Genomic DNA, 25,403 nt, shown 5'->3' with positions numbered 1-25,403 from the left:
CTGGTGTTCTATATGCCCTATGCAAAATAGTTGTAACAGTCTATGAGATGCAGATACCGATACGATGGGAATGGATTCTAAGGCCCTATCCCACTGGTTCTGATCTATATCTTCTGCCCATTTACTACGGCATCTCAGAGAGGTATGGTCCTGAACCGTAGATGGCAGTTCCATGTAAATTTTTTATTTAAGTCCTCTCCGGACATCCGTTCTGAGGACTTCCTTCATCAGGGGTGATGACGATATTACTAGAGAATGTGTTATTTGTTGTGCCTGCAAAGCTTGTCTAAGTAGGAGGTATTGATAAAACCCCCTTGGGGTTAACTGAAATTCCTGACACAGCTGTTCATATGTTTTTAATACCTCCCCCTCATACAGCTGTGCAAAAAAGTATATCCCTTTCTTTCCATAAAGTGAATCCCCTTAGTTCCTGTATTTCCTGGGTATCTCGGGTTATGCCATATCGGCGTGAAGGGCAACGGACCTATTATCCCCAGGGCTTTCTGGGTCCCCCCCCCCCATACCCTTTTAAGGAGAGTACATATCGGCGCAGAGTATGGTATGCTAGGCAGATCCATTTCCAAATGAGATGCCGCCTCCAGTGTGGGGACAGATGTAGTCACCAGATTACTGAATACTGAAGGGTAACTAAGCTCATCCTGGCTACCTTCTTCTTCCATATCGGGTCCCTCATTAGTGTGTCAATTTGTTTGAACCATTTGTTCGTGATCCACTTGGGGGAATTATGGAGAACGTATAGAAGCTGTGGCACCCATACCATTTTTATTAGATTTGCCCATCCTACCACTGACAATGGAAGCTTACACCAGCTATTGCATTTCTCTTTCTGTCTAACCAGCAGCAGACCCAGGTTCAGCCGAAAATACTCAGCCGGGTCTGGGGATACCACCACTCCTAGATATTTAAAGCTATCAATTATAACAATCTGCTCTGCCCCGGGTGGCAGGGGTTCCTCCAACTTGTCTATGGGCATCAAAGTTGATTTAGACCAGTTAATGGCGAAACCTCCAAAGTCCCCTATTATCCATATCACTGCCCGCAACGATGCGGTCGAGTCGCCTAGATAAATAAGCACATAATCTGCATACAATATTTTGTCTTCCCACTGGCCCCTATGGAACCCCACCACCTCTGTGGCGTTACGGCTCAAGATGGCCAGAGGCTCGACTGCTAATGCGAACAGCAGTGGGGACAACGGGCACCCCTGCCCGGGTGCCTCTGTATAACTCAAATGCAGGGGAGAGATTATTGGCTCTGGGTTTAGAATAAAGCACCTTTACCCATGCTATAAACGTATTCCCCAGTCCAAATCTTGCCAAGATCTCCAAGAGGTAGGGCCATTCCACACTATCGAACGCCTTTGTGGCATCCAGTGACAGAATGGCCCTGCCTCCCGAGTTATCCACCGGCACCTGTAGATTCATATAAAAAAGTCGCCGGATATTATCGGCCGTAGAGCAAGTAGGTATGAAGTCAGATTGGTCCTTATGGACCAACTTGCCAATCACCCGAGATAACCTCGTGGCCAGAAAGCTAGCCAGGAGCTTAACATCTCCGTTCAGTAAGGAAATCGGGCGATAAGAATCCAACAGGAGCTTATCTTTTCCCAGCTTTAACAATACTATAATTATCGCCTCCTGCATACTATCTGGTAAGGTGCCAGTTTCAATTACCTCCTGCAAAGCCTGTAACAAAGGTGCAAGAAGAATCTCCCCATAGTGGGAGTACACTTCTGCCGGTATGCCATCCGGTCCTGGGGACTTGTGGTGCGGGACCCTGTCCAAGGCATCCTTCAGCTCTATCAAAGTGAAGGGGGAGTTTAACATTTCCCTATCTGCCTCAGAAAGCTGTGGAAAGGGGCAGGATTGTAAGAATAGAGCCATATCTGATGGAATATATCTAGCTTTAGAGGAATATAAATCCCTATAAAATTGTTGAAAGTCCTTTAGAATATCAGCCCCTAAATGTGCATCTCCCCAGTTTTCGCCTTTATTGCTGTAATGTTAGAAGATTCCCGCTGCTCCCTAGCTATAAGGGCGAGAAGGTGACCAGTTTTTTCCCCTTCCTCAAAGTAGCTTTGCTGTTGGAAGTATCTGCTCTTCTCTACAGAATTGTACATGGATTGCGCCTCTATCCAAGAGTCATGTTTAGCTTGAGAGGGGTCTGCTACCAGGGCCTGTTCTCTAGCTTTCAAATCATCCCGTACTTTATTCTCCCATTCCCTGGAGAGGGTTTTAATACCTGAGATCTCTTTGATCAGACATCCCCTCAGAAATGCCTTATGTGTGTCCCACACCATCGCTGCACTAGCAGATCCCCTGTTAAAGTGTAAAAACTCCCATGCTGCATCCCCTATTCCATCTGAAGGTGAAAACAGGGTCAGCCAGTATTGGTTCACTTTCCAAAGCGGGTGGTCCGATGTCAGACATTGAGCCGTACCCAGAATGGTGAGTGATCGGATAGTAGATGTGGCTCATAAGCCGAGTCCACTACCCGCTGCATTAACATCTGATTCCCCAAACCTAGGTCAATGCGGGAGAGTCCATCATGCTTGGTGGAATGGCATGAATAGCATCTATCGTCAACATGCCTCTCACGCCAGACATCATGGAGTCCTATTTCTGAGAGCAGGGAGGCAAAAGCCATCTTACTAGTTATCTGCCTCGCCACTCCAGATCAAAAGGATATTCTGTCCAAAGCCCTGTCCAAGGCATTATTAAAATCGCCTAAGGCTAATACCGGTACATCCGGAGATGAAGCCATAACTTCCGCTAAGTTCCTAAGTGGGGCTGCTGTAAACTGTGGGGGGAAATATATTGAAGCAAGGATACACACTAGACCATTAATTTTACAGAGCCAAAAAAACATATCTACCCTCTCTGTCAATCTGTTGTTGGATACACTCAAAGGTCACATCAACAGAAACCATCATACTTACTCCCCTGGAGTAAGAAGTATGTGTAGAATGATATTGCAGCAGATATTTATGCGAATTCAGCGAATGCCTCCCTAAACCATCCCTCCAGGAATGCTACCGGATCGGCTCCCTCACTCCGTTCAGGCATGCCAATTATTCTAACATTACTTCTTCGGTTTCTGTTCTCTAATTCATCGATTTTCTTTATCGTACATCACGGGACACAGAGCAGCATAGCCATTACTATATGGGTTATAGAGTCTACCTTCAGGTGATGGACACTGGCATTCTCAGACAGGAACCCCCCCCCTATATAACCCCCTCCCATACTGGGAGTACCTCATTTTTTTTCGCCAGTGTCTTAGGTGTTGGTCACGGAATAGCTATGCCTCTACGTCCTTGGGACCGGGGCAGGCTAACCGGATCTGTCCAGGGTGCTTCAGAGCCGTGGGCTTTTGCTTATAACGCCTCTCCTCGGAGGGCTGGATCCTGGGTTCCAGAGCTTTGGTCTTTTCAAGTCCAAAAGTCCCTGTTGCCAGGATGCTGTATAGGTCCAGGGGAGTGGTGTTCCTTTCCAGGACCCCGGTCCCTGAAGGTCTAGAACAATACCCACGGAGATGGGGGAAGGTTGGGCCTCTTGTTATGCAATACCCTGCAGCGTGGAGCAGGTAAGATGGGGGGCCTGCAGGACTTGGTTCGACGGCAGGACTCGCCAGCGGGAGAGTTTTGGGGTAGCCTTTAATATGCTCTGCATTTGGCAACTATTCCACTATGTCTGGCTAGACAGGATGGTTTTACTTTTTCCCCATATGTTTTTCTCTCCCTGGCTGTGTTAGCAGGCGGCTGCTGTTACCGCAAGGGTTTGGATGGGGAACGGCTTACTCCGGTCTCTGGTTGGAAAAAAGGGACAGCCACCCCTTCTAGCATAGGCAAATAAGGGCTCCGTTGCGGGACCATGTTTTGTCTTACTCAAACAAGTATGCCGGGTTCGGGTGGTCCCACGTGGTTCTGTGTGCCGCAGGTTCCACCTCGGCGCCTCTGTCCCCCCTCCATGACAATGTAGGTGATGCGCGTGCACGCGAGTTTAAAGTGCACGGCGGCATGCAGAGAGGGCACGGCGAGGCTGCGTCAGGGGGCGTTCCCTTCTTCACTGACGTCAGGCAGCAGAAAGCTCATTTCAGCCTGAAGCTGCTAGCAGACAGCTGGAGGGACACAGAGCGGCGGTCGTTGGCTGCCAGGGAGCGTCGGATCCTAGGATCCACAGCGGCACCCAGTGGCGATTATAGAGACCTACGGGTCTGTAGCTGGCTCCACTCTGACCGTTTTTGTTATAAGCCAGGGGTCTCTTACAGCAGCCTGAGTTTCTTTGGCTCAGCTAACTCAGCGCATAGGAGGGTGGAATTAAGATTCCTCGCTGTTATACCTTCCTAGAGGTTTAGGGGCAATAGGTTCTTCCTAATACTCCCCTTGCCTTGGTTTGTGTCTTCTTGCTACAACAGTTAGTTTTTGTCAGCGGAGTGCCTCAATATTGTACTATGGCTCCCAAAGGCTCGGGAACAGCAAAGAATGCTAAAAATTTTAAAAAACAAAAGGGTTCCCCCTCAAGCTCTGAGGATCTTGGTCAGGCTCCGTCGGGTCCATCCTCTCCTGAAAGACCAGAGGAAGCCGCCTTGGATGAGCCATCGGGGTTGCTAGGTGCTGTGGCTGGCCCTAACTAACCCAACCCCGTGTATGTCACGGATGAAATGCTAGTGGCCACCCTAGGTGGGCTAGAACAAAGATTGGCAATTTTGATTGCCAACTCGGTTTCAGGGAGGAAACGGGTTAGATCCCCGTCTCCTAGGTTCGTGTCCTTGGATTCGGAAGTCCTCTCCCCGGAGGAGTTGGAGTCGCATGAGGATCAAACAGACCAGAACCTTGACGGTTCCGATGTGGAGGATTCCACTATAGAGGAACCATTTTCTGCCTCACAGGCAGAAAGTCTGTGGATTCGGTCCTTAACGGACATGGTCCTCTCTGCATTTAGACTGCCTTTACCAGGACCGCAGGTTCCCGTGGTATCTTCTTTGGGCTCCTTGAAGGTGCCACTAAGTAACGCGGTCTTCCCGGTCCACCCTCTTTTGGAGGACCTGATTTTTCAGGATTGGGTGAGGCCTGACAGAATTTTTATACCCCCTAAAAGGTTCTCTATCCTATGGAAGAAAGATTTTCAAAGAAGTGGGCGCTTCCTATTAAGTCCTTAACGTGTCCGATTGAGAACATACAGATGTTCAAAGATCCGGTCGATAAGCGCTTAGAAACCCTGCTGAAGGCTTCCTTTTCCACGGCAGGCGCAGTAGTACAGCCGGCAGTGGCTGCTATTGGCATTTGTCAGGCCTTGAAGGACCAGATGAAACAGATGTTTAAAGATGTTCCGGCTCATCAGGCTCGAGAACTGGCTGACCTCCCTAGAGCCCTGTGTTTTGCGGTGGACGCTATAAAAGACTCCATCCAACAGGCTTGCCGTTTGTCACTGTTTTTGGTGCATATGTGGAGGCTCCTGTCGTTAAAGAACTGGTCAGCTGAAACTCTGTGCAAAAAACTCTTGGCGGGTTTCCCCTTTCATGGGGGAAGACTATTCAGAGAAGATCTGGATAAGTATATTCAGACGATATCGAGTGGAAAGAGCACTCTCTTGCCTGTTAAGAAAAGAACTCGGGGGCCCCAAGTTTAAGTGGCAGGTTTTACCAGCCCCAGGGCCCTCAGCTTCCAGGCATTATCGACGGCCTTCCTCACGATCAGGCTATGGCAATAAGCCGCAAGGACAAGCCTCAAGTGGCAAGAGACCCTGGTCTTGCAAGCCAGCAAAACAAATCAGCGCTATGAAGGGGCGCCCCCACTCATTCGGGTGGGAGGAAGGCTTCAATTATTATTTTCAGAAGTTTGGGAAGCCAGAGTCCCCGACAAGTGGGTCCTCTCATCTGTGTCCGCAGGCTACAAACTGGAGTTTTGAGACTTCCCCCTCCTCATTTCCAGGAGTCAAGTTTGCCAAGCGATCCGGTAAAGAGGGCGTCGCTTCTAACAGCCTTGGATCGCCTCATACTCCAGGGGGTGATTGTAGAGGTGCCAGCCCAGGAATGCGGGCTAGGTTTTTACTCCAATCTCTTCATCATACCAAAACCTATTGGCGACGTCAGGACAATTCTGGACCTGAAGGGTTTGAACTTTTTTCTAAGGGTTCGCCCCTTCCGGATAGAATCCATACGCTCGGTGGCCGCCGCCTTGCAACAGGACGATTTTTTGGCGTCGGTATAGATATAAAGGACGCATATGGCACCTTCTTGTACCGATTTTTTCGGGCACATCGCAGGTTCCTGCGCTTCACAGTGGCTCAACGCCACTACCAATTTGTAGCTCTCCCGTTTGTGCTGGCGACTGCCCCCCGGGTCTTTACAAAGGTCCTGGCTCCCGTCCTAGCCAATCTAAGGACATAGGGAGTTAGTCTTGGCTTACTTGGAAGACCTAATCATAGATCGTTCAGCTACCAGCCTGGATCAGGCAGTAGCCCTCACGGTTTAGTACCTCGAGGCCTTCGGCTGGGTCTTAAACCGAGAAAAGTCGGCCTTACAGCCTACGAGGCGGCTGGAATACCTCGGCATGCTGCTGAACACAGAACGCCAGAAGATATTCTTACCTCAAGCAAAGATCGAATCGGTCAGAGAGGTGATCCAGTTGGTTCTGAGCAAGAGAGAACCAACCGTTCGCCTATGTATGCGACTACTGGGCAAGCTAGTGGCTACTTTCAAGGCGGTACCATACGCTCAGTTACACACCCGAATCCTGCAAGCAGCCATTCTTTCGGCTTGGAACAAGAGAGCGCAGGCCTTGGATCTTCCTTTTGAACCTCTCGTCAAGGGTGCAGCAAAGTCTGTGCTGGTGGTTAGTCCCTCAGAACCTGCTGAAGGGAAAGTCCTTCAGCCCCGTTACCTGGAGGGTAGTAACCACGGATGCCAGCCTGATAGGTTAGGGGGCGGTCCTAGACGGACGGACCCAACAGGGAACTTGGTCAGAGTTGGAGAGACTCCTACCCATCAATGCCTTGGAGATCAGAGCTGCACGGTTAGCCCTAGAGGCTTGGACCCCCACTTTACAGGGGTCACCGGTGAGAGTGCAGTCCGATAATGCCACAGCCGTGGCGTATATAAACCACCAGGGGGGCACGAAGAGTCAAGCTGCTCAGAGGGAGGTGAACTTGATCTTTTTATGGGCAGAGGCTCATGTGCCCTGCATCTCGGCAATATTCATCCCCGGAGTGGACAACTTACAGGCAGATTTCCTAAGTCGCCAGCAATTGCTCACGGGGCAGTCGTCTCTCCACCCCCAGGTCTTCCAGGAGGTTTGCCAGAAATTGGGGTCCCCGGATGTAGACATCATGGCATCGAGGTTCAACAAGAAACTAGACAGGTTCATGTCCCGGACAAGGGATCTGTTGGCCTGCGGAACCGATGCGTTGGTTTGCCCCTGGCATCAGTTCAATCCACTGTATGCTTTTCCCCCGTTACAGTTGCTGCCCCGCCTGCTGCGCAGAATCAGGGTAGAGCACAGACCAGTCCACCATCTCTAGATGGATTAAGCAGTTAATTATTCAGGCCTATGGCTTAAAGGGATTACCCCCTCCTTTGTCGGTGAAGGCCCATTCTACCAGGGCCATGGGCGCCTCCTGGGCAGCGCACCACCAGATCTCCATGGCTCAGGTTTGCAGGGCGGCGACCTGGTCGTCAGTCCATGCGTTCACAACGTTTTATCAGTTGGACATTAGAGGGAGTGCCGACGCAGCCTTTGGGCAGGCGGTTCTGCAGGCTGCAGTATAGGATCCTCAAGTCCGGGGCACCCTTAATTTGATTTATTCAATTTAAATTGATTTTTTCTTTGGTTGAGATGTCTCCCTCCCCTCATAAAGCATTGCTTTGGGACATCCCATATAGTAATGGCTATGCTGCTCTGTGTCCCATGATGTACGATAAAGAAAAGGGGATTTTAATATACAGCTTACCTGTAAAATCCTTTTCTTGGAGTACATCACGGGACACAGAGCTCCCTCCCCTCTTATGAGGAAGATTTTGGGATGCATACTGCTTGCTACAAAACTGAGGTACTCCCAGTATGGGAGGGGGTTATATAGGGAGGGGACTTCCTGTCTGAGAATGCCAGTGTCCATCACCTGAAGGTAGACTCTATAACCCATATAGTAATGGCTATGCTGCTCTGTGTCCCGTGATGTACTCAAAGAAAAGGATTTTACAGGTAAGCTGTATATAAAAATCCCCTTTTTGCAGCCTGATTATCCATTGAGACTAGTTCTTCTTTTAATGTTTTTCAGCTGTATATTACCATTTCCTTGCAAGCGTTTATAGCATGTAAAAGGTCCCTCGATGTGGGCTCTTTCACTTCCTACAGGGCCACCCTCCATGCTCGCCTCAACTGGATTGGGAGAGCTTGTTGTAATGGTTATAGTACTAGATTTTCCTGCCCCTTTGGTACTCCCTTTATTAGCACTTGTTACCGCTGCCGGGCTCGCCAATACTTGATCGCTACCTTGGCTTTTTCTTACCACAAAGATCCCGCTCGGGCCGACTGCTGGAGCTTTGCAGGTGACAGGATGGTTCGGGGAAAACGCTCAAGCTTTGCTGCTACTGCCTTTGCTTGATTCTTTGCTGCACGTGTAAACTGGGCTCCTTCCTGGGGTAACTGATGCTGATGCTGTATTGGCTGTTCCTCTACTCCTTGTTTCCCGGACATAATAGGCAGATAAAAATAAATAAATAATATTTTCCTTTCCTTTTTCCCAAGTAACAGTTAAATCTCAGATCTCTGGGCTGTCTCTCGATTTATTTCTCCCCTGCAGAAACCTTTTTACTTTCCAGCCGGGGGATTACCCAATCAGCATCACAGAACACAGGTGCTTTTGCTGCTGTTAAGATTGTCCCACAAACCAGCTCCCTGTCAGTCTGTCACATTGAAATTTGGGGCTGATTCTGTGTCATATAATTATACAGTCTATTCGAACTTACAGCAAATACACCTCGTCTTCCACTAGGACTCAACGTGGCTTATATTTCTAGCAGACAGGGGAGGTCAAAAGAAAAAGGCAAACATACGCCTGTCGCCCAAAACTACAGAGATTAGTTCTCCAAGCTCAGCTCGCTTTAATTATTTATGCTACAGTTAGCAATGTCTCATCATCCAGCTCCGTCAGCCTTTCTCTCTGTTTCTTAGGGCTGTTTCTATATTTAATGCCGGTAAAATGATGTTTTATTGGTATTGGAGGGTCGGGGTTGTTCAAGAAGGATAGATGTTGCCTTCAGGCAGTGGTCCCTGTAGGTTTTAACTGTCTTCTTTCACCTCCCTTGATATTTCTTCTCTGCCTGTCTCCAGCACACCGCTCCAGCTCCCAGCTCCAGGAAGTCTGCACGGCGCTGCGCTAACCACAGGCAGGGAGACATTTCCCGGTCTCTGCAGCCAAGCATTGGGAATACGTCTCCCCGCCTGTGATTAGCATAGCTCCGTGCAGACTTCCTGGCGGGCTCTGCGTGTGCACTGTGCGAACATGCAGGAGCTAATCACTACCTGCACTGTGGATAAAGTGTGGGAAAGGGTTATGTGTGTGTGTGTTTAGTGGTTTAATTTCTGGAGAGCCAGTGACGCTGCTGCCAGATGCCTAAACTGATATTGCAACTGCTGCCAGCACACCTTTGTCAGGGAGCTTGCAATCATTAGATGCCATCAACAAAATGTATTTGGATACATAGTTCTCCTACAATTTAGCAGCACAATGCAGGGACAGATGTTGCAGCAAGCAGCCTGCTGTAGTCATGGGAACCCATACAGAATAACAGTGATTTTTTTTTTCTTCTCATATCTTCACTATGGTGATCATTCTTGCTGCGGGCACCTTTTTAGCTAGATGTTTGCACAAAACACATTTACTTTGCAGTAAACAGTTGGCATTTGTGGCTTACCATCGTGTACTGTAGAATGCGCTTGCTCATAGAACAGATAGATCTGTTGTTTGCAAGAGACGTAGACTGGGCACCGCACCCTCTCCCAGCACTCGTGGGGCGCCGCTTTGCTTGTGTGTGTTCCCCCACACACACACACAGCCCAGATACGTGGCGGAACTAGTGTAATTCACTGATGGTACCCTCGGCCAATCAGAGTGTGTGTGGATCCTCCCTCACACTCCATCCACCAGCAAAAGACAAGTGTGGGTGCGCAGCAAGTGGGTTTGTCACTGTAGGGCCAGGAGTTAGGAGGAAATGGGCATTTTGTGAAAGTGGTGGGGAAGGAACAAGAGTGAGTCTGTTGTACTACACTACACTGTGTGCAACTCGATTTACAGCTCAATACCGCCTCCCGCCCGCAATTTACATATCAGTACAGCCTGCCGCATGCAATTTACATATTAATGCAGCCTGCAATTTACATATTTAGTGTGTACACACACAGAGCAAACAGCATTAATGACTCACTGTGCTGGGCCTATCAAGGTAGGGCCCTGGAGCTATAGCTCCAATAGCCCCTATGTTAATACGGCCCTGACAGCAGGGAAAAAAAATCCTTTCTGATTCCCCGAGAGGCAATCGGATATTCCCTGGATCAGCTTTACCTATAAATGTTAGTGCCAAGTATCCAGGCCTTTTTTAAAGCAATTTACTGAGCTGGCCAGAGTGCCCCCTTGTCCTCTGTGATGACCTTAAAATGAATAACTCAACACCAAGTTAACTATATGGACCCCTTGTGTATTTGTACATGTTGATCATATCTCCCCTTAATCTCCTCGAGATACGTTCAATTCCTCAAATCTTTCCTCATAGCTGAGCTCCTCTTATCAGTTTGGTTGCCCTTCTCTGCAGCTCCCTAATATCCCTTTGGAGAACTGGTGCCCTAAACTGAACTGTTCCAGATGAGGTATTACTAGTGATTTGTACAGGAGCAAAATTATCTCTCTGGAGTCAATACCTCTCTTAAAGTGTTACTAAACCCAGGACCCTGCATTCAGTATATCTGGTCTTCCACAGTACACAGAACATGGAAATGTAAAATTTCTCATCAAATGTATATAGCAGTCTTGTGACTTCTATCAGTGTCTGGTAAAGATTGTAGGAGTTTTCGGTCTCCTATGACTGTCCTATGGAACTGCAAGACCCCTGACCCTTTGCCTGGACAGTGCTGATTGTCCCTGTGCTGATCAAATGCATCCTCCCCGCTCTAGCAGCAATAAACACCAAACTGAGCATGTGCCTCCGAGGCACTGTTTTATAAGCAGATAGTTTGGGGACAGTGGAAGAAAGAGGATCAAAAAAGGCAGGATCAAACAGCCTTGCAGAGGATTAGCCCCTTAGATTCCACAGTGAGTATAACAAGCATGCTTTACTGCATATACAGACTGATTTTACTTTAAGGCCTCGTACAGACGAGCGGACATGTCCGATGAAAACGGTCCGCTGGGATCATTTGGTCCGCTGGGATCATTTGGTCTGATGGCTGTACACACCATCAGACCAAATTCCCTGCGGACAGACGAGGCAGTGACGACAACGATGACGCGACGACATGCGCGAACCCGGAAGTTCAATGCTTCCACGCATGCGTCAAATCACTTCGACGCCATGCGCGGGTTCTCGGGCCAGCGGACATGTCCGATGAGTCATACTGATCATCGGACATGTCCGACGGACAGGCTTCTAGCGGACATGTTTCTTGGCATGCTAAGAAACATTTGTCCGCTGGAAACCTTTCCGGCCTGCCGGAAAATTGTCCGGTCGGCCCTACACACGACCGAACATGTCTGCTGAAACTGGTCCGTGGACTAGTTTCAGCAGACATGTTCGGTCGTGTGTACGAGGCCTCAGGCTCACTTTGGAAACTGCAGCTTGGCATTGCATGCTATTATTAAGCTTAAGGTGTACCAAAACCCCCAGATCCTTCTCAACTATGGGTGCCCCCAGTTGTACTCCCCCTAGTATGTTTTTTTTTTTTTTTAAACATTTTTATTAAGAATTCAGCAAGACATATAACCATTTCCCTTACTGGATGCAACCAGTAGTACATTACGTGAGGAACAGGGATAGGTACAGATAAGCAAGGTCAGACTGTGTCAATCATAAAAACAGTACAGAAATGGTACCAAAATAGCATGGAAGCAAGTGTTCGGGCAACATCTATAAGCCTGGGGTAGAAGAGCACAACAGGACACCTAAAAGTTCCCGAGCCCAGATAGGGCCCTCCCCCACCGTCCACCCCATAGGGAGCTGTCTGTGGACGGAGCGGGCCCCCGGGCACAGGACACAGGCAGTACGCGATGTGGATAAGGGGGAGGAGGGGAAGAGAAGAGAGAGGGGAGAGAAAAAAAAAAGGGGGGAGGGGGGGGACATCAAGGAGGGAGGCAAGAGACCAGCTGTGTATGGGACAGAGACGTCACTGCCCCGAAGGCTGGTTCGTGGATACGTCTGCAGGGGGGGTTGGGTCCACCAAGGCGCAGGATTCCCTGTAATGGCTCCAGCAAGCCCAAATTTCTCGAAATTTGTCATGTGTGTCGTTGGCACGATGGATAAGTTGTTCCATGTCCTCTATTTTATTCACCCGGAGGTGCCAGTCATGCAATGTGGGGGCAGAGGTAGACTTCCATCTCAAGGGGACACACTGTGTGGCGGCGTTAACCAAGTGTAGTGTCAGAGAAGAAACCCCTTCCCCTTGGAAGACTTTAACCAGTGATGTATATTGAGCGCCTTTATGGTGTTGTCCCTGGCTTCCCTCCCAGGGACAAAACCCACCTGGTCCAAAGAGATGATGTTAGGGAGGAGTGGTGGCAGGCGATTCGCTAGGATTTTGGCGTAGAGTTTCACGTCGACATTGAGCAGTGTGATTGGTCGGTAGCTCGATACCAGTGAGGCGTCTTTACCCGGTTTGGGAATTAGGGAGATGTGGGCATTAAGTAAGTCTTTTGCGTGATGAGTGGAGGTCGGAAGGGCATTAAAGACAGTCAGAAAGTGTGGCAGAAGTACGTCGGCAAAAGTCTTGTAGTAACAAACCGGTAGGCCATCCGGGCCGGGGCTTTTCCCAGCTTTCATTTGTTTTAGGGCACCCTGGGCTTCCTCCATCGTAATGGGGGCGTCCAATTGTGACCAGTCATCCAGTGGGTCGATGACGGGGCCGTAATCCGTTAGGAATTGGTCAATAAGCGTACGGCGGTTAGCAGCAAGAGTAGGGGTCGGTTGTGTGGGCAGATTGTAGAGTTTAGAGAAGTATTGCATAAATTGGGCCGCAATGTCATCCGAGTTCGTAACTGTGGTCCCCGACGCAGACGATATAGAGTGTATTCTATGAGCTGCTCTCTTTTTCTGGAGAGCTGATGCTAAAAGCTTCCCTGCCTTGTTCCTGAACTGGTAGAAAAGTTTATTAGTAAGGGCATATCTACGTTTCAGAGACTTCTGGATTTCCTCCAGGAGTTCCTCCCTGGCAGCTAGCAGTTCAGTGTGCGTGCTTGTCGCTAACGTGCGTTTGTGGGCGCGTTCAAGTCGTGCAATTCATTCAGTTAATGTCAGTATGTGTGTTTTCCGTAGCTTGTTGCGTTTGGCGAGCAATGAGATAAAAACCCCCCGGATTACGCACTTGTGCGCAGCCCAGATCGTGGTCTGCGACGACTCACCCGCCCCATTTTCCCGGAAGTAATGTGTTAGGGTCTCAGAAACCTGTCTGGAGTTGTCCGGGTCAAGCAGTAGGGAATCGTCTAGTCTCCAGATCCCCGATCTAGTGCGGTAGGAAGGGATCGTCAAAGTCACTGAGATCGGGTGATGGTCAGACAACAACATGGGCCCAATAGTAGCGGAATCGAGGGAGGTGAGATCGTTCTGCGAGACAAAGAAGTAATCCAACCGTGAGTACTTATTATGCAACGAGGAAAAGTACGTAAAATCCTTGTCATTCGGGTGAAGTGTGCGCCAGGCATCGTGTAAAGTGAGCGTCGCCAGTTGTGTTTTTATTGCCCGCAAAGCCCTATAGGTCAGGCAGGAAGAACCGTTAGATGTGTCAAGAGCGGGTGTCAGGGGCACATTAAAGTCGCCCCCAACGACCAGTGTGCCAGATTGGAAGGCAGTCAATTGATAAAATACCGAGCGAAAGAAGGAAACCTGTTGTGAGTTTGGAGCATAAATATTTGCGATCGTGTATGGTAGGTCATGTACTGTACCCTTAATGAAAAGAAATCTACCCTGTGGATCACGCTGAACGTCCGTAACTAGCAAGGGGCAGTGTCTAGATATTAGAATGGACACCCCATTTGACTTTGCAATGTCGTTTGAGGCATGATAAACTATCGGGTAGTTGCGGTCTTGTAATTTAGGGATGCTGTCGGACCTGAAATGGGTCTCTTGTAGTAGGGCGATCTGCGGTCTCTCTTTTCTGAGCAGATCTAGGATTTGAGAGCGCTTCTCGGGGGTGTTAAGTCCGCGAGCATTTAGAGAATACAATTTAAGGTGCGCTAGGGGCCGTGCCCCCATCGGGTCCGGCGACGAGCCAGTATGGGCGCCCAGCATTATGTGAAACCGTGCAGGTGGCGGAAGAGAAAAAAAAAAAGGGGGAAGAGGAGGAGGAGGGGGGGGGGGGGTAAAAAGGTGAAGGGTCTATAGGTGCCTGAGACCTACAGGCCTAACAGGCAGTGTAACCGATTGGGGAAAGGACTACGTCCAGTCACCCACTTTTTAAAGAACCAATCAGTAAGGTACAGAGTGTACCGTGTTCCTCCACTCCAGCCGGAGCGTCAGAACACCAGACCACCACTGTGTGGGGGTCGACCAGGGCCTGGACAACCGATAAGATCCGGGAAACTAGACCTAAGTGTTTAACAGAAAACAACAACTATTTATGGTAGGAGGGAGTGACTGAATGCCACCTCAGAGCAGGTGTGTTGGCTAAGCACCCAGATCTACGGGGTAGGATAGCCATCCCGGCAGGTACGCCGAGAGCAAGCGGGAGCAGTGTACCGCCGGCCTATGGGGTAGCGCCCTAAGCCATCCTAACAGGAGGTAATTAAGACCCAGGCAACGATTAGCCATCTGCACCCACTCGTCCCATGCCCCCCCCCCCCAGGGCCCTTCACACCTAGAGCCTAGAGCCCACCCCTTAGCCAGAGGGGCTCGAGCGACTAAGAGCAGAGCATATATTCCGCTCACTAGAGGGAGATGGTAGACCGTAACGAGGAGCGGCCTGGGCCGAGCAAACGCCGATATTCTAGAGTCAACCCCCCCCCCTAGCAATGACACTAAGTATAAACAGTCAAAACATTAAAAACATTAAAGAATGCCCTGCGCGATCCGCCCTTAGTCGGGCTGTATGAGGAGACCACAATAGGTATTAATCATTACACATTCCCCCCCCGTTTCAGAGTGCACAAGTTTATACCGGAGTACTCCGAGTCCCCAATGTATACTACCTATTACGAGGAGTTCATTAGTAGTGTGGGATTAAAGTCGTTTCGCCCGGAACTTCAGGATGTCACCTTGGTGAGCGAAGAGAGACAGCTGTAGAACTGCTGAGCTTGACTGAGTGAGGGCCGGTGGTATCCGGGAGCTGGAGGGTGAGGCAACACAGAGCTCCGCAGAATACTGCACTGCACTCGAAGGTCTGCCAGTGTGGAAAGAGGTCCCAAAAGAGGAGGTCCCATCGGAGGGCGTATCGGCGGTGGGGGACCGCGGTGAGGGGGGATGAATCCCTGCGGTAATCGGCGAAAGTTCCAGGTTGGTGAGAGGGGGGGGGTGAACGTCTGCCCGGCTCGAGGGCAGAAGCGTCTGCGATGACCTGCGGCTGCGACATGAGGAGTAGTCTCGGAAGTCACGGTGTCTCGGGGGTGCATTGGCCACTCCGGTGACCGCTCGGCAGACCTTAGGGCAGTTCAGGAAGTGACGCAAGACTGGGGGACATCTGGGCGTGTCCGGAGCGTAATCTTGGCGCATTCCCGCTAGGCATCTTGGGCATTGTAGTATGCGATGGAGCTAGAGCAACTCCGTGACGTTTGACAAGACGGCCTGTACGTCTTCATGCAGGAGAAAAGGCGGGAAGAGCGTATAGCTGCCGCAGTTCAAGTAAACACTGACACCACCCTTCGCGGTCGGGCTTCTGAGGGGGTACATACACTGGACAGTCCAGAAATAAAGCTGACATAACCATGTTCAAATCAGGAAGCTAGACCGTCAGAACGTGAAACATTAAAACGTTAATAGGCAACTTGACACAGTCTCCAACACTGTACCTGATGGTGTGGCTTTAATAGTCTCTTCTTGCCCGTCGGGCACCCGGAGCTGACGGAGAGCCACGGGGCTCTCTGGGATCATAGGAGCCGGGTGGGTGCCTCTGGTCAGACGGAGACCTGCGCCTGCGGTATCGGGTGGCTTGGGTTTCCATCGGGACCTCCGGTGGTTTGCTCCATCTGCCCACCGATCTGCGATACGGGGCGTACCAGTCTGGCACCGGGATCAAGGGCAGACCCATAGCTTCACAAAAATGAGGAAGATCCTCTGGGACTTTCAGCAGGGCTGTTTTACCGCGATGTGTAGCCGACAAGCAAAAGGGATACTTCCACTTGTAGCGGGTATCTTGGGCTCGGAGGGCATCCAGTAGTGGCCGTAGGTCCCGGCGGTGTTGGAGAGTGATCCCCGACAGGTCCTGGTACAACTGGATCGGGGTCCCCTCATGCAGGAGCCGTTGGCTTCTGGCTCTCTGTAAAATGTCCTCCTTAAGCCTGAAGTCCACCAGGCAGCACACCACGTCCCTGGGTGTGTCCGTGTCTTTGCCCTTAGGGCGCAGGGCACGATGAATCCTCTCCATGGGTATAGGGGTTTGCGGGGGCCTGCCCAGGATGCCAGTTGAACATGTCGGTCACTTCGCGTTGTACCTGGTCCCCCTCCACCGACTCAGGCAGCCCGCGTATTCTCAGGTTCCGGCGGCGTCCACGATTGTCTAGGTCCTCCAGATGCCTGTTAACGTCCCGGAGCTGGAGGGTGTGATCATCAATTTTGGTGGTGGTTCTGGTCAGCACCTGGTCATGGGCCTCCAGCGATTTTTCAGTTACCGCCACCCTGTCTGTGAGGGAACGGATATCAATTCTCAAGTCAGCGATGGCTGCCGAGACAGTGTCCTTGATGTCCGTTGCTATGGCTCTGAGGTCCAGGATATTCAGTTGAGGCAACGGGACATCAGTATTAGGTCGTAGGCTGTCCGCCGGCGGCGGGAAAGAGGGCACTGATGGTGCCGATAGTATAATGTCCGATGCGGCATTTTGAGAACCAGGCGCTGTGTTCTGGGCATTGTTGAGGCGGGAAGACGCCATGTTCCCCCTTGATGACCGGAACATATCCGGGATGTTCTGTCCCTGGGAGTCCGCCGGTGCCCTCGGGGAGCGGGAGCGAGAGGTCGAGGTGTGCCTCGATGAAGTTCCCATCACGGCAAGTGTAAATGGGGTGTCAAAACAATGCGAATGGAGGCTAGTTGCTCTGAGGTGGCAGGAGCTCAGAACTCACGCGTCCATCTTCTTGCCCAGTCCGGCCACGCCCCCCCCCCTAGTATGTTTGATGCTTGCATATTCTTAGCCCCCAACATTTATCAACGTTAAAACTAATTTGCTACATACAGTATTTGCCCAATTAAACAGTGCATTGAGGTTGGCTTGTAAGTTGGAGACATCCTGTAAGGACGTTATTCCATGGCATAGCTTGTTGTCAAAATTATATAAAACAAGGTGCAAACAGCGCAAATATATAGATCAAAATTAATAAATGTTAATGTGTTACGTGAAACGGACCCCCAGGGTTCAGATCACTGGTAATGCCAGCTGAACACTAAGGGAAATTCGCAAAAATCCAAGGAAAGTCAAAATATATAGAAAAAGTGCAGCGCAAAACTCAAATATGATGCTGGTATGCTAAACTACCAATACCATTATAATGTGAATATAAAGAAAAAATTGAATAAAATTCAAAATGACAGTCCAAAGTCCATAAGTGTCAGAAAATAAGTGAAATAGACGAAATAAATCTCCACCGCGTGATAATCCACCAAATTTAAAGTGATCCCTCCACCGTTACAGATGGCTACTCTCACCTTCATGTATGGACCACTGAATTAACAAATGGTCAGTAAAGCAGATCAAATAGGCAGGTCAATGAACAGGAACCAGGCTGATGTATCAGATCCTCATTAAGACAACCAAACCGCATAGGACAGGTGCATGAAAAGAGATAATCACAGACTAAGTGCTCACTGTTGCAATGTGTAGATTTATTTTGACAGGAGCAACATCACAGCTTGCCAACCCAGCGAAGAGCATTCTTCGCTGGGTTGGCAAGCTGTGATGTTGCTCCTGTCAAAATAAATCTACACATTGCAACAGTGAGCACTTAGTCTGTGATTATCTCTTTTCATGCACCTGTCCTATGCGGTTTGGTTGTCTTAATGAGGATCTGATACATCAGCCTGGTTCCTGTTCATTGACCTGCCTATTTGATCTGCTTTACTGACCATTTGTTAATTCAGTGGTCCATACATGAAGGTGAGAGTAGCCATCTGTAACGGTGGAGGGATCACTTTAAATTTGGTGGATTATCACGCGGTGGAGATTTATTTAGTCTATTTCACTTATTTTCTGACACTTATGGACTTTTGACTGTCATTTTGAATTTTATTCAATTTTTTCTTTATATTCACATTATAATGGTATTGGTAGTTTAGCATACCAGCATCATATTTATTTGAGTTTTGCACTGCACTTTTTCTATATATTTTGACATAGCTTGTTGTCACCTGCAAAGGCTGACACGGTACTTTTGATCCCAGACTAATATCATTTATAAAGATATTAAAAGGTAAGGATCCCTACGCTGAGCCTTAGAGAACACCAATGATAACCTTGGACCATTCAGAGTATAAATCAATAACTACTACTCTAAATTCTGTGGGGGGGGGGGACTTTGTCAAATGGTTTTGCAAAATCGAAGTACAGTTGAACCTCGGATTGCGAGTAACGTGGTTAATGAGCGTTTCGCAATACGAGCACTGTATTTCCTAAAATCCTAACCCGGTTTGCAAGTGTATGTCAAAACGAGCAGGATTCTGGCCAAAGCGGTGTGCAGTACTACTTTTGAGTTTGGGGGGGGCGCTGTTCGGAAACCGCCAGAAAGGCCCGAAGGACAATTCGGCTGACCTGGGAAAGGCTTGTGAAAGGAGTCTTTCCGAGGTAAGCCAAACTGTCCTCGGGCCTTTCTGGCCGTTTCCGAGGCTCTCCGGCGCCCCCTCCCCTCTGGTCGCATGCGATATTGCATGTCAATGCGGAACAAATTTTTTTTTTGTTTCCATTGAATTCAATGGGGGGAAACTCACTTTGATATGCGAGTACTTTGGATTACGAGCATTCTCCTGGAACGCATTATGCTCGTAATCCAAGGTTCCACTGTATAGTACGTCCACAGCCACACCTCTGTCCAAGGTTGTGCTTGCCTCCTCATAAAAAGAAATCAGGTTTGTTTGACAACTTCTGTCTTTCATGAATCCATGCTGTCTGTTAACTAATATATTATATTTTTAACGCAAGAACTCATCTATGTGGTCTTTTATTAAATGCTCCATTATCTTCCCGACTATAGAACTTAAACTAGCATTTCTATAGTTACTTGGTAAAGACTGATCCTTTTTTAAATTTAGGGACCACATTGGCCCTATGCTAATCCAGTGGTACTATTCCAGTCATTAAAGAGTCTCTAAAAATTAGAAACAATGGCTTTAAAATGATAGAGCTCAATTCGTTTAGGATCCATGGGTGGATGCCATCAGGTCCAGGTGCTTTATCCACCTTTATTCTGTGTAAATATTTCTGGACCATATCACTTTTGAGCCATTTTGGATCACTAGGGACTGTCTCAATACCATCCCCATTATAGATATGGGCTCCCCCATGCTTCTTTGTATACACAGAGATTAAGAAAGCATTTAATACACTTGCCTTCTCTTTGTTTTTACTATTAAAATAGTTAAAGAATTTTGGGGGGTTTGTCCTATCTTTTGCAATCTGTTGTTGGTTTTGAGTTTTTTGCAGCCTTGATTTCCTTTTTACATATTCTGTTATATTCTTTGTAACATTTAAACGGTGATCACTCTCCTTCATTTTTATATTTTTTTTAAAGTTCTTTTCCTATTATATAACTTTTTTGACTTTGACTGTTAGCCACATAAACTTCTTGCCTATGGGAAAATACTTTGCAGTGAGTTCGCATACAGTCTTTTTGAAGAATTCTCATTCCTGTTCTGTGTTTATCGATGACAATATTCCCTCCCAGTCTAAGCCCTCATCCTTGGAAAATTTGCTCTCTTAAAGTTATCTGTTTTTACCTTTCCAGTATGCGTTTACAGCTTACAATAAATGAAATCATGTTATGGTCACTTCTACCCAGATGTTCTTTTATATGAACATTTGTAATAAGCTCTGCATGGTTTGAGATTATCTGGTCCAGCAGAGCATCATTCCTAGTTGGGGCCTCAATAAACTGGACCATAAAATTGTCTTGTTATAGGTTAATAAATATTTGCCCTTTAACTGTTCCAGCAGTGCCATTACTCCTGTCAATTTCCGGGTAGTTAAAATCCCCTATTATTACCACAGCCCCAGCCCTTGCAGCCCTTCCTATCTGTGCTAGGAGCTAAGTCTCCATCACCTCATTATCACTGGGAGGTCTATAACAAACTCCAATGATAACCTTTGTAGTACGCACACCCATAATGCTTCAGCCTCTTCACACTAAATCAACTAGATCCACTTTGATATAACTTCTCACATAGAGACAGACACCAACCCCCCCCCCTTAGTTTTTACCTGGTCTTTCGGAAACGAAAGCATAGCCAGGAATATTAATAGCCAAGTCATGTGAAGAATGAAGCCATAATTCAGAAATACCAATTAAATCATAGTTCTCGTGCACCCGAGCTTCTAACTTGCCTATTTTGTTTGTAGACTTCTTCCATTGGTGAACAAACACTTTAATTCATTGTCACATTTTGCACTCTTCTTTTGTTTATTTTTTATTTTATTACAAATGGTACCATTTCCAATGGTTCTTTGTAACATGGGAACCTTCATATCACCTGCCTTGGTCCCTCCCCCCATCTTTGCCCACGCCACCCACCAATTGGGGCTGACCCCTGTCTGCCCCATTATAATCTAATTCACCCTCCCCTCAATCCTAGTTTAAATACTACCAAGCCTTTCCATAAACCTCTCCCCCCAGCACAACAGACCCCTTTTTTTATTTAGGTGCAAACCAACTTTAGCATAGGTTGTACCCCAATGAAAAATCAGCCCAGTGCTCTAAATACCCAAATCCCTGCTCTTCTTTTTTTGATAGACTGCAGGGGCCCTCTACCCTCAACTCACACTGGAATGATTTTAAAAGCACATGTCTGCAGGCTATTATCCACCAGAATAAATAGGCATAAACGTGATTCTACTACTATACTCCAATTAACCTCTGATAAACTTGGAGACCTAGAAGCCACATATAATGCTAGCCCGACCCCCTAAAACCTTAACAGAGTCAAACTCCAGTCCCGTATGGTTACGCAACTGCTCACAGAGAAAGCTAAACAGCGGGTATTCTTCAGCAGGCAGAGAGTATATGAGCATGGGGGAGAGAGCAGGGAGACTGCTGGCCTATCTGGCTCATTTGGATGATAAGCCTCCGGTTGTGGTTTCAATTGGCGACCCTGATGCACATAGTATTACTGACCCGAACCAAGTTGCAGCTAAATTTCAGCAATTCTATAGTACCCTCTATATAAATCTTAGGGTACCTACACGCATGGGGAACTGCAGTCCTATTTGGCCACCATTTAGTTTCCTTGGCTTAACCAAGAGCAGGTTAAACTACTAGATGCGCATATTACGGCACATGACATTGCCGAGGCGATTGCTCAGCTGGCCAAATCTAAAGCACCAGGCCTGGATGGGACTCCCTTTGGAATTTTATGCTACCTACTCCGATATACATCTATCTTTAATACGAACGTACTCCCTGAGTCTATGCAGGAAACAGAAATTATAGTACTCCCCAAACCTGGTAAGGACCCCCACTACCCGGAATCTTATCGGCCTATTTCTCTACTGCAGGTAGATATTAAAATCTTAGCCAAAATATTAGCATCTCGATTAAATGCTGCCATATTGTCACTAATTCACATGGACCAAACGGGGTTCATGTCGGGGAAGAACACTGCCATGAACATTAAATGACTGTACATAAATATCCAGGCACGGCATGATAATTCAGGAACCAGGGTGGTGGTGGCGCTGGACACAGCCAAAGCCTTTGATTTAGTGGAGTGGCCCTACCTGTGGGAATGTCTACATAATTATGGCTTTGGACATCATTTCATAAAATTGGTGCAACTCCTGTATCAGACTCCCAAGGCGAGGATCGGAGCGGTTTCCTTTGGAGAGGGGTACTCGCCAGGGGTGTCCCCTCTCCGTTACTATATGCCTTGGCCGCTGAGCCACTGGCTATCGCCATCAGAGCACATCCTGACATTCAGGGTGTGCGGCGAGGTCACTCATTTGATAAGATAGGCCTGTACGCGGATGACACTATCCTATACCTGGCGGACCAGGGTCCGTGACTGCAAACAGCGTTACGAATTATTGAACAAATGGGTGGCTATTCGGGCCTGCACATTAAATTCTCCCAATAGATATCTCTCCCAACCCCCCATGGTGACCCCTCCGCTGCCACTCTCCAGAGTATGCAAGATTAGATACCTGGGAGTTGAGGTTACCAGGCGTTTGACAGACTATACACCCCTGAATGTGGCACCGCTATTCGACATGATGAAACTCGAAACGCAGACGTGGGCTAGATTACCATTAGGGGTGCTGGGGCGCATAAATATTATAAAAATTATTATATTCCCCAAACTTCTGTATATGGTGTGGCATGCCCTTCTTTACATTCCCTTAAAAATATTTAAACAAATGGAAGTTTTTCTGAATTCATTAGTTTGGGGGACTGGCAGACACAAACTAGCTTGGCACATTTTAAAGAATCCAACAGATTTTTACGTTGTCTCACAGCTCTCACCTATACCACTTCAATACCTCAGAACTCCAACGCTATAGGTCTTTAGTTTGCGATAAACCCGGCACCTGACGCACACGCCCCTACAGGAAAGTGGGTGAACACCCGACTCACACCATGAAATGTACCCTTTCCATGTCCGATGATATCTCTTCCTAGAAGTAGACTTCCTAGCTTTAATGACCCCAGGCGACGTTGAACATGTAATAGGAATTGTTGGGGACAAGCTTTAGAAAACAGACTGGAACCATGTTGCATCAAGCTGCTAGAAATCACTACTATCTTAAAGCAATAGGAAAACCCAGATCAGGTGCTGCAGGGGCCCAAAAGGCTGTACAAAAGATCCAAAGGACCGCATGTTGGGCACCAGGGCTCTAAGGCCTTCAGTTTCTGTGTGATTGGTGTCCATTTCTCTTGTAGTCAACCATGCAGTATAACCCTAGGTCAGTGAGGGCAAACCTTGGCACCCCAGATGTTTTGAAACAACATTTCCCATGATGCTCAACTACACTGCAGAGCGCATGAGCACCGTGAGAAATGTAGTTCCAAAATATCTGGGGTGCCAAGGTTTCACCATCACTGCCCTAGGTTTTAGGCAATGTACATAAATCGACTTTGAGAAAATAATTTTATAATGAATACAAAAATCCAAACATTTCTAGTAAAATTCTGTTCACTCTTATCTTTGAATAATGGATTTACTCTTTCTTGTCAGTGCTGGATCTACAGCAGCTTTTTGACATGTGCAAGAGCACAGCAGAGAAACCTGGGAAGCCAACAGTAGGAGTCCAGAAAGAAACGGAAAAACAAATTCTGATGCCAACAGATTATGCTGATCTTATGGTAAAATGTTTCTCTTTCAAGTGGTTTTAGGTTGTTGGCAAACAATCAGATATTTTCTGTAGGCTTTGTCCTGTTTAACCTGTTTTTTAATATTCCTTAAAGGCTGGCTTCCACTGCTATCTCTGTGGAAAGAACAGCAATAGCGAGAAGCAGTGGCGGAAACACATTCAATCAGAGAAGCATAAGGACCGTGTGTTCACCCTGGAAAGTGAAGACAGTCCCTGGAAGTATCGCTTCCCAGCAGGGGAGTTCAAGTTATGTGAGAGGTGAGTGTGCAGATAATGTTATAAGAGTTGGATTTAAAAAAGGTCTACCACTAACCGCTAGACCCTAGGTTTATTTTAACTTCCCCATGGGAAATTTCTTTGTACAAGGAAGCTTCAGTGAGATGGCTAGAAAGGCACATATGTGCCGCTGTTAGGCCATTGGTTCATTGTGTCAGAAGAAAAACCACACCAAACAAGTGAAGACAGGTAGAATTATTGTCCAACTGGAGCACTCGGAATGCGGTGCAGCTGTGCATGGTAGCCAATCCGTTTTCCAACTTCAGCTTGTTCAACTAAGCTTTGATAACAAAAAAAAACTGGAAGCGGATTGGTTTCTATGCAGAGCCGCACCAGATTTTGCATGCTCCAGTTTTAGTAACTTTTTGTGTTCTCTCTTAATTGCATTTTTTTATGCGTTGACATATCTACATAGATCTCTATATGTCCAGCCACAGATTCAGCAGTATCTACTGACAGTTTAAATGGGAGAAAATAAATTTTGGACAGCCGCACTCCAATAAAAGGTAAAAAGTTGGTGCCTTTTATTCTGGTACAAAATACTACAAAAGCAAGAAAAAACCAGCAAACAGTGGGGTAATAGAGCGAACTAGTTTCACATTGATAACCAATGCTTAGTCATAGCTATGTCTATGACTAAGCATTGGTTATCAATGTGAAACTAGTTAGCTCTATTACCCCACTGTTTGCTGTTTTTTTCTTGCTTTTGTAGTATTTTTTACCAGAATAAAAGGCACCACCTTTTTACCTTTTATTAAAGTGCGGCTGTCCAAAATTTATTTTCTCCCATTTATGCTCTGTGCATTGCCTGCACCCACTGGATTTTGGGCTATTTCATTCACCACTGAGGTACATCATCTGGAGCGGCGGTTCCTTCTTTCTACTGACCGTTTAACTCAGGCACAGAAGTGAACATCCAATGCAATCTTACTTCACACATTACATCACATTGGGCATTTTCCATTTTTTTTTTAGATGCAAGAGCACAATGACTTTCTAAACCTAGCTTCTGTGTTTAGTAGACACTATTTGAGGAACATAAGTAAATTAGCATCTAATTGGAACTGCAAAAGCTAGTGTAAAAACAAAGGGGATGCAGGGAACATGCCAAATGCACACAATAAAATTTGTTGTGATGCAGAACTTGTCACTGCATGTATAATATATATTGACAGCCGTAAAATACCTATCGGT

General features: G+C 47.6%; 1 protein-coding gene across 2 annotated transcripts in view; it reads left to right on the top strand.

Annotated features, from left to right (window-relative positions):
* Window positions 1-25,403, top strand: part of ZC3H7B (zinc finger CCCH-type containing 7B) — a 418,789-nt gene that overhangs the window by 379,826 nt on the left and 13,560 nt on the right. For both annotated transcript variants that reach the window (XM_040359565.1, XM_040359564.1), the window contains exons 21-22: window positions 23,798-23,925; window positions 24,028-24,191. In XM_040359565.1, the coding sequence (XP_040215499.1) occupies window positions 23,798-23,925; window positions 24,028-24,191 (292 nt within the window). The remainder of the gene's footprint in view (window positions 1-23,797; window positions 23,926-24,027; window positions 24,192-25,403) is intronic.

The sequence above is a fragment of the Rana temporaria genome, chromosome 7 (assembly GCF_905171775.1).
Source record: "Rana temporaria chromosome 7, aRanTem1.1, whole genome shotgun sequence".
NCBI lineage: Eukaryota > Metazoa > Chordata > Amphibia > Anura > Ranidae > Rana > Rana temporaria.
Note: the sequence above shows the minus strand (reverse complement) of the source record. Positions and strands in the feature narration are given on the sequence as shown.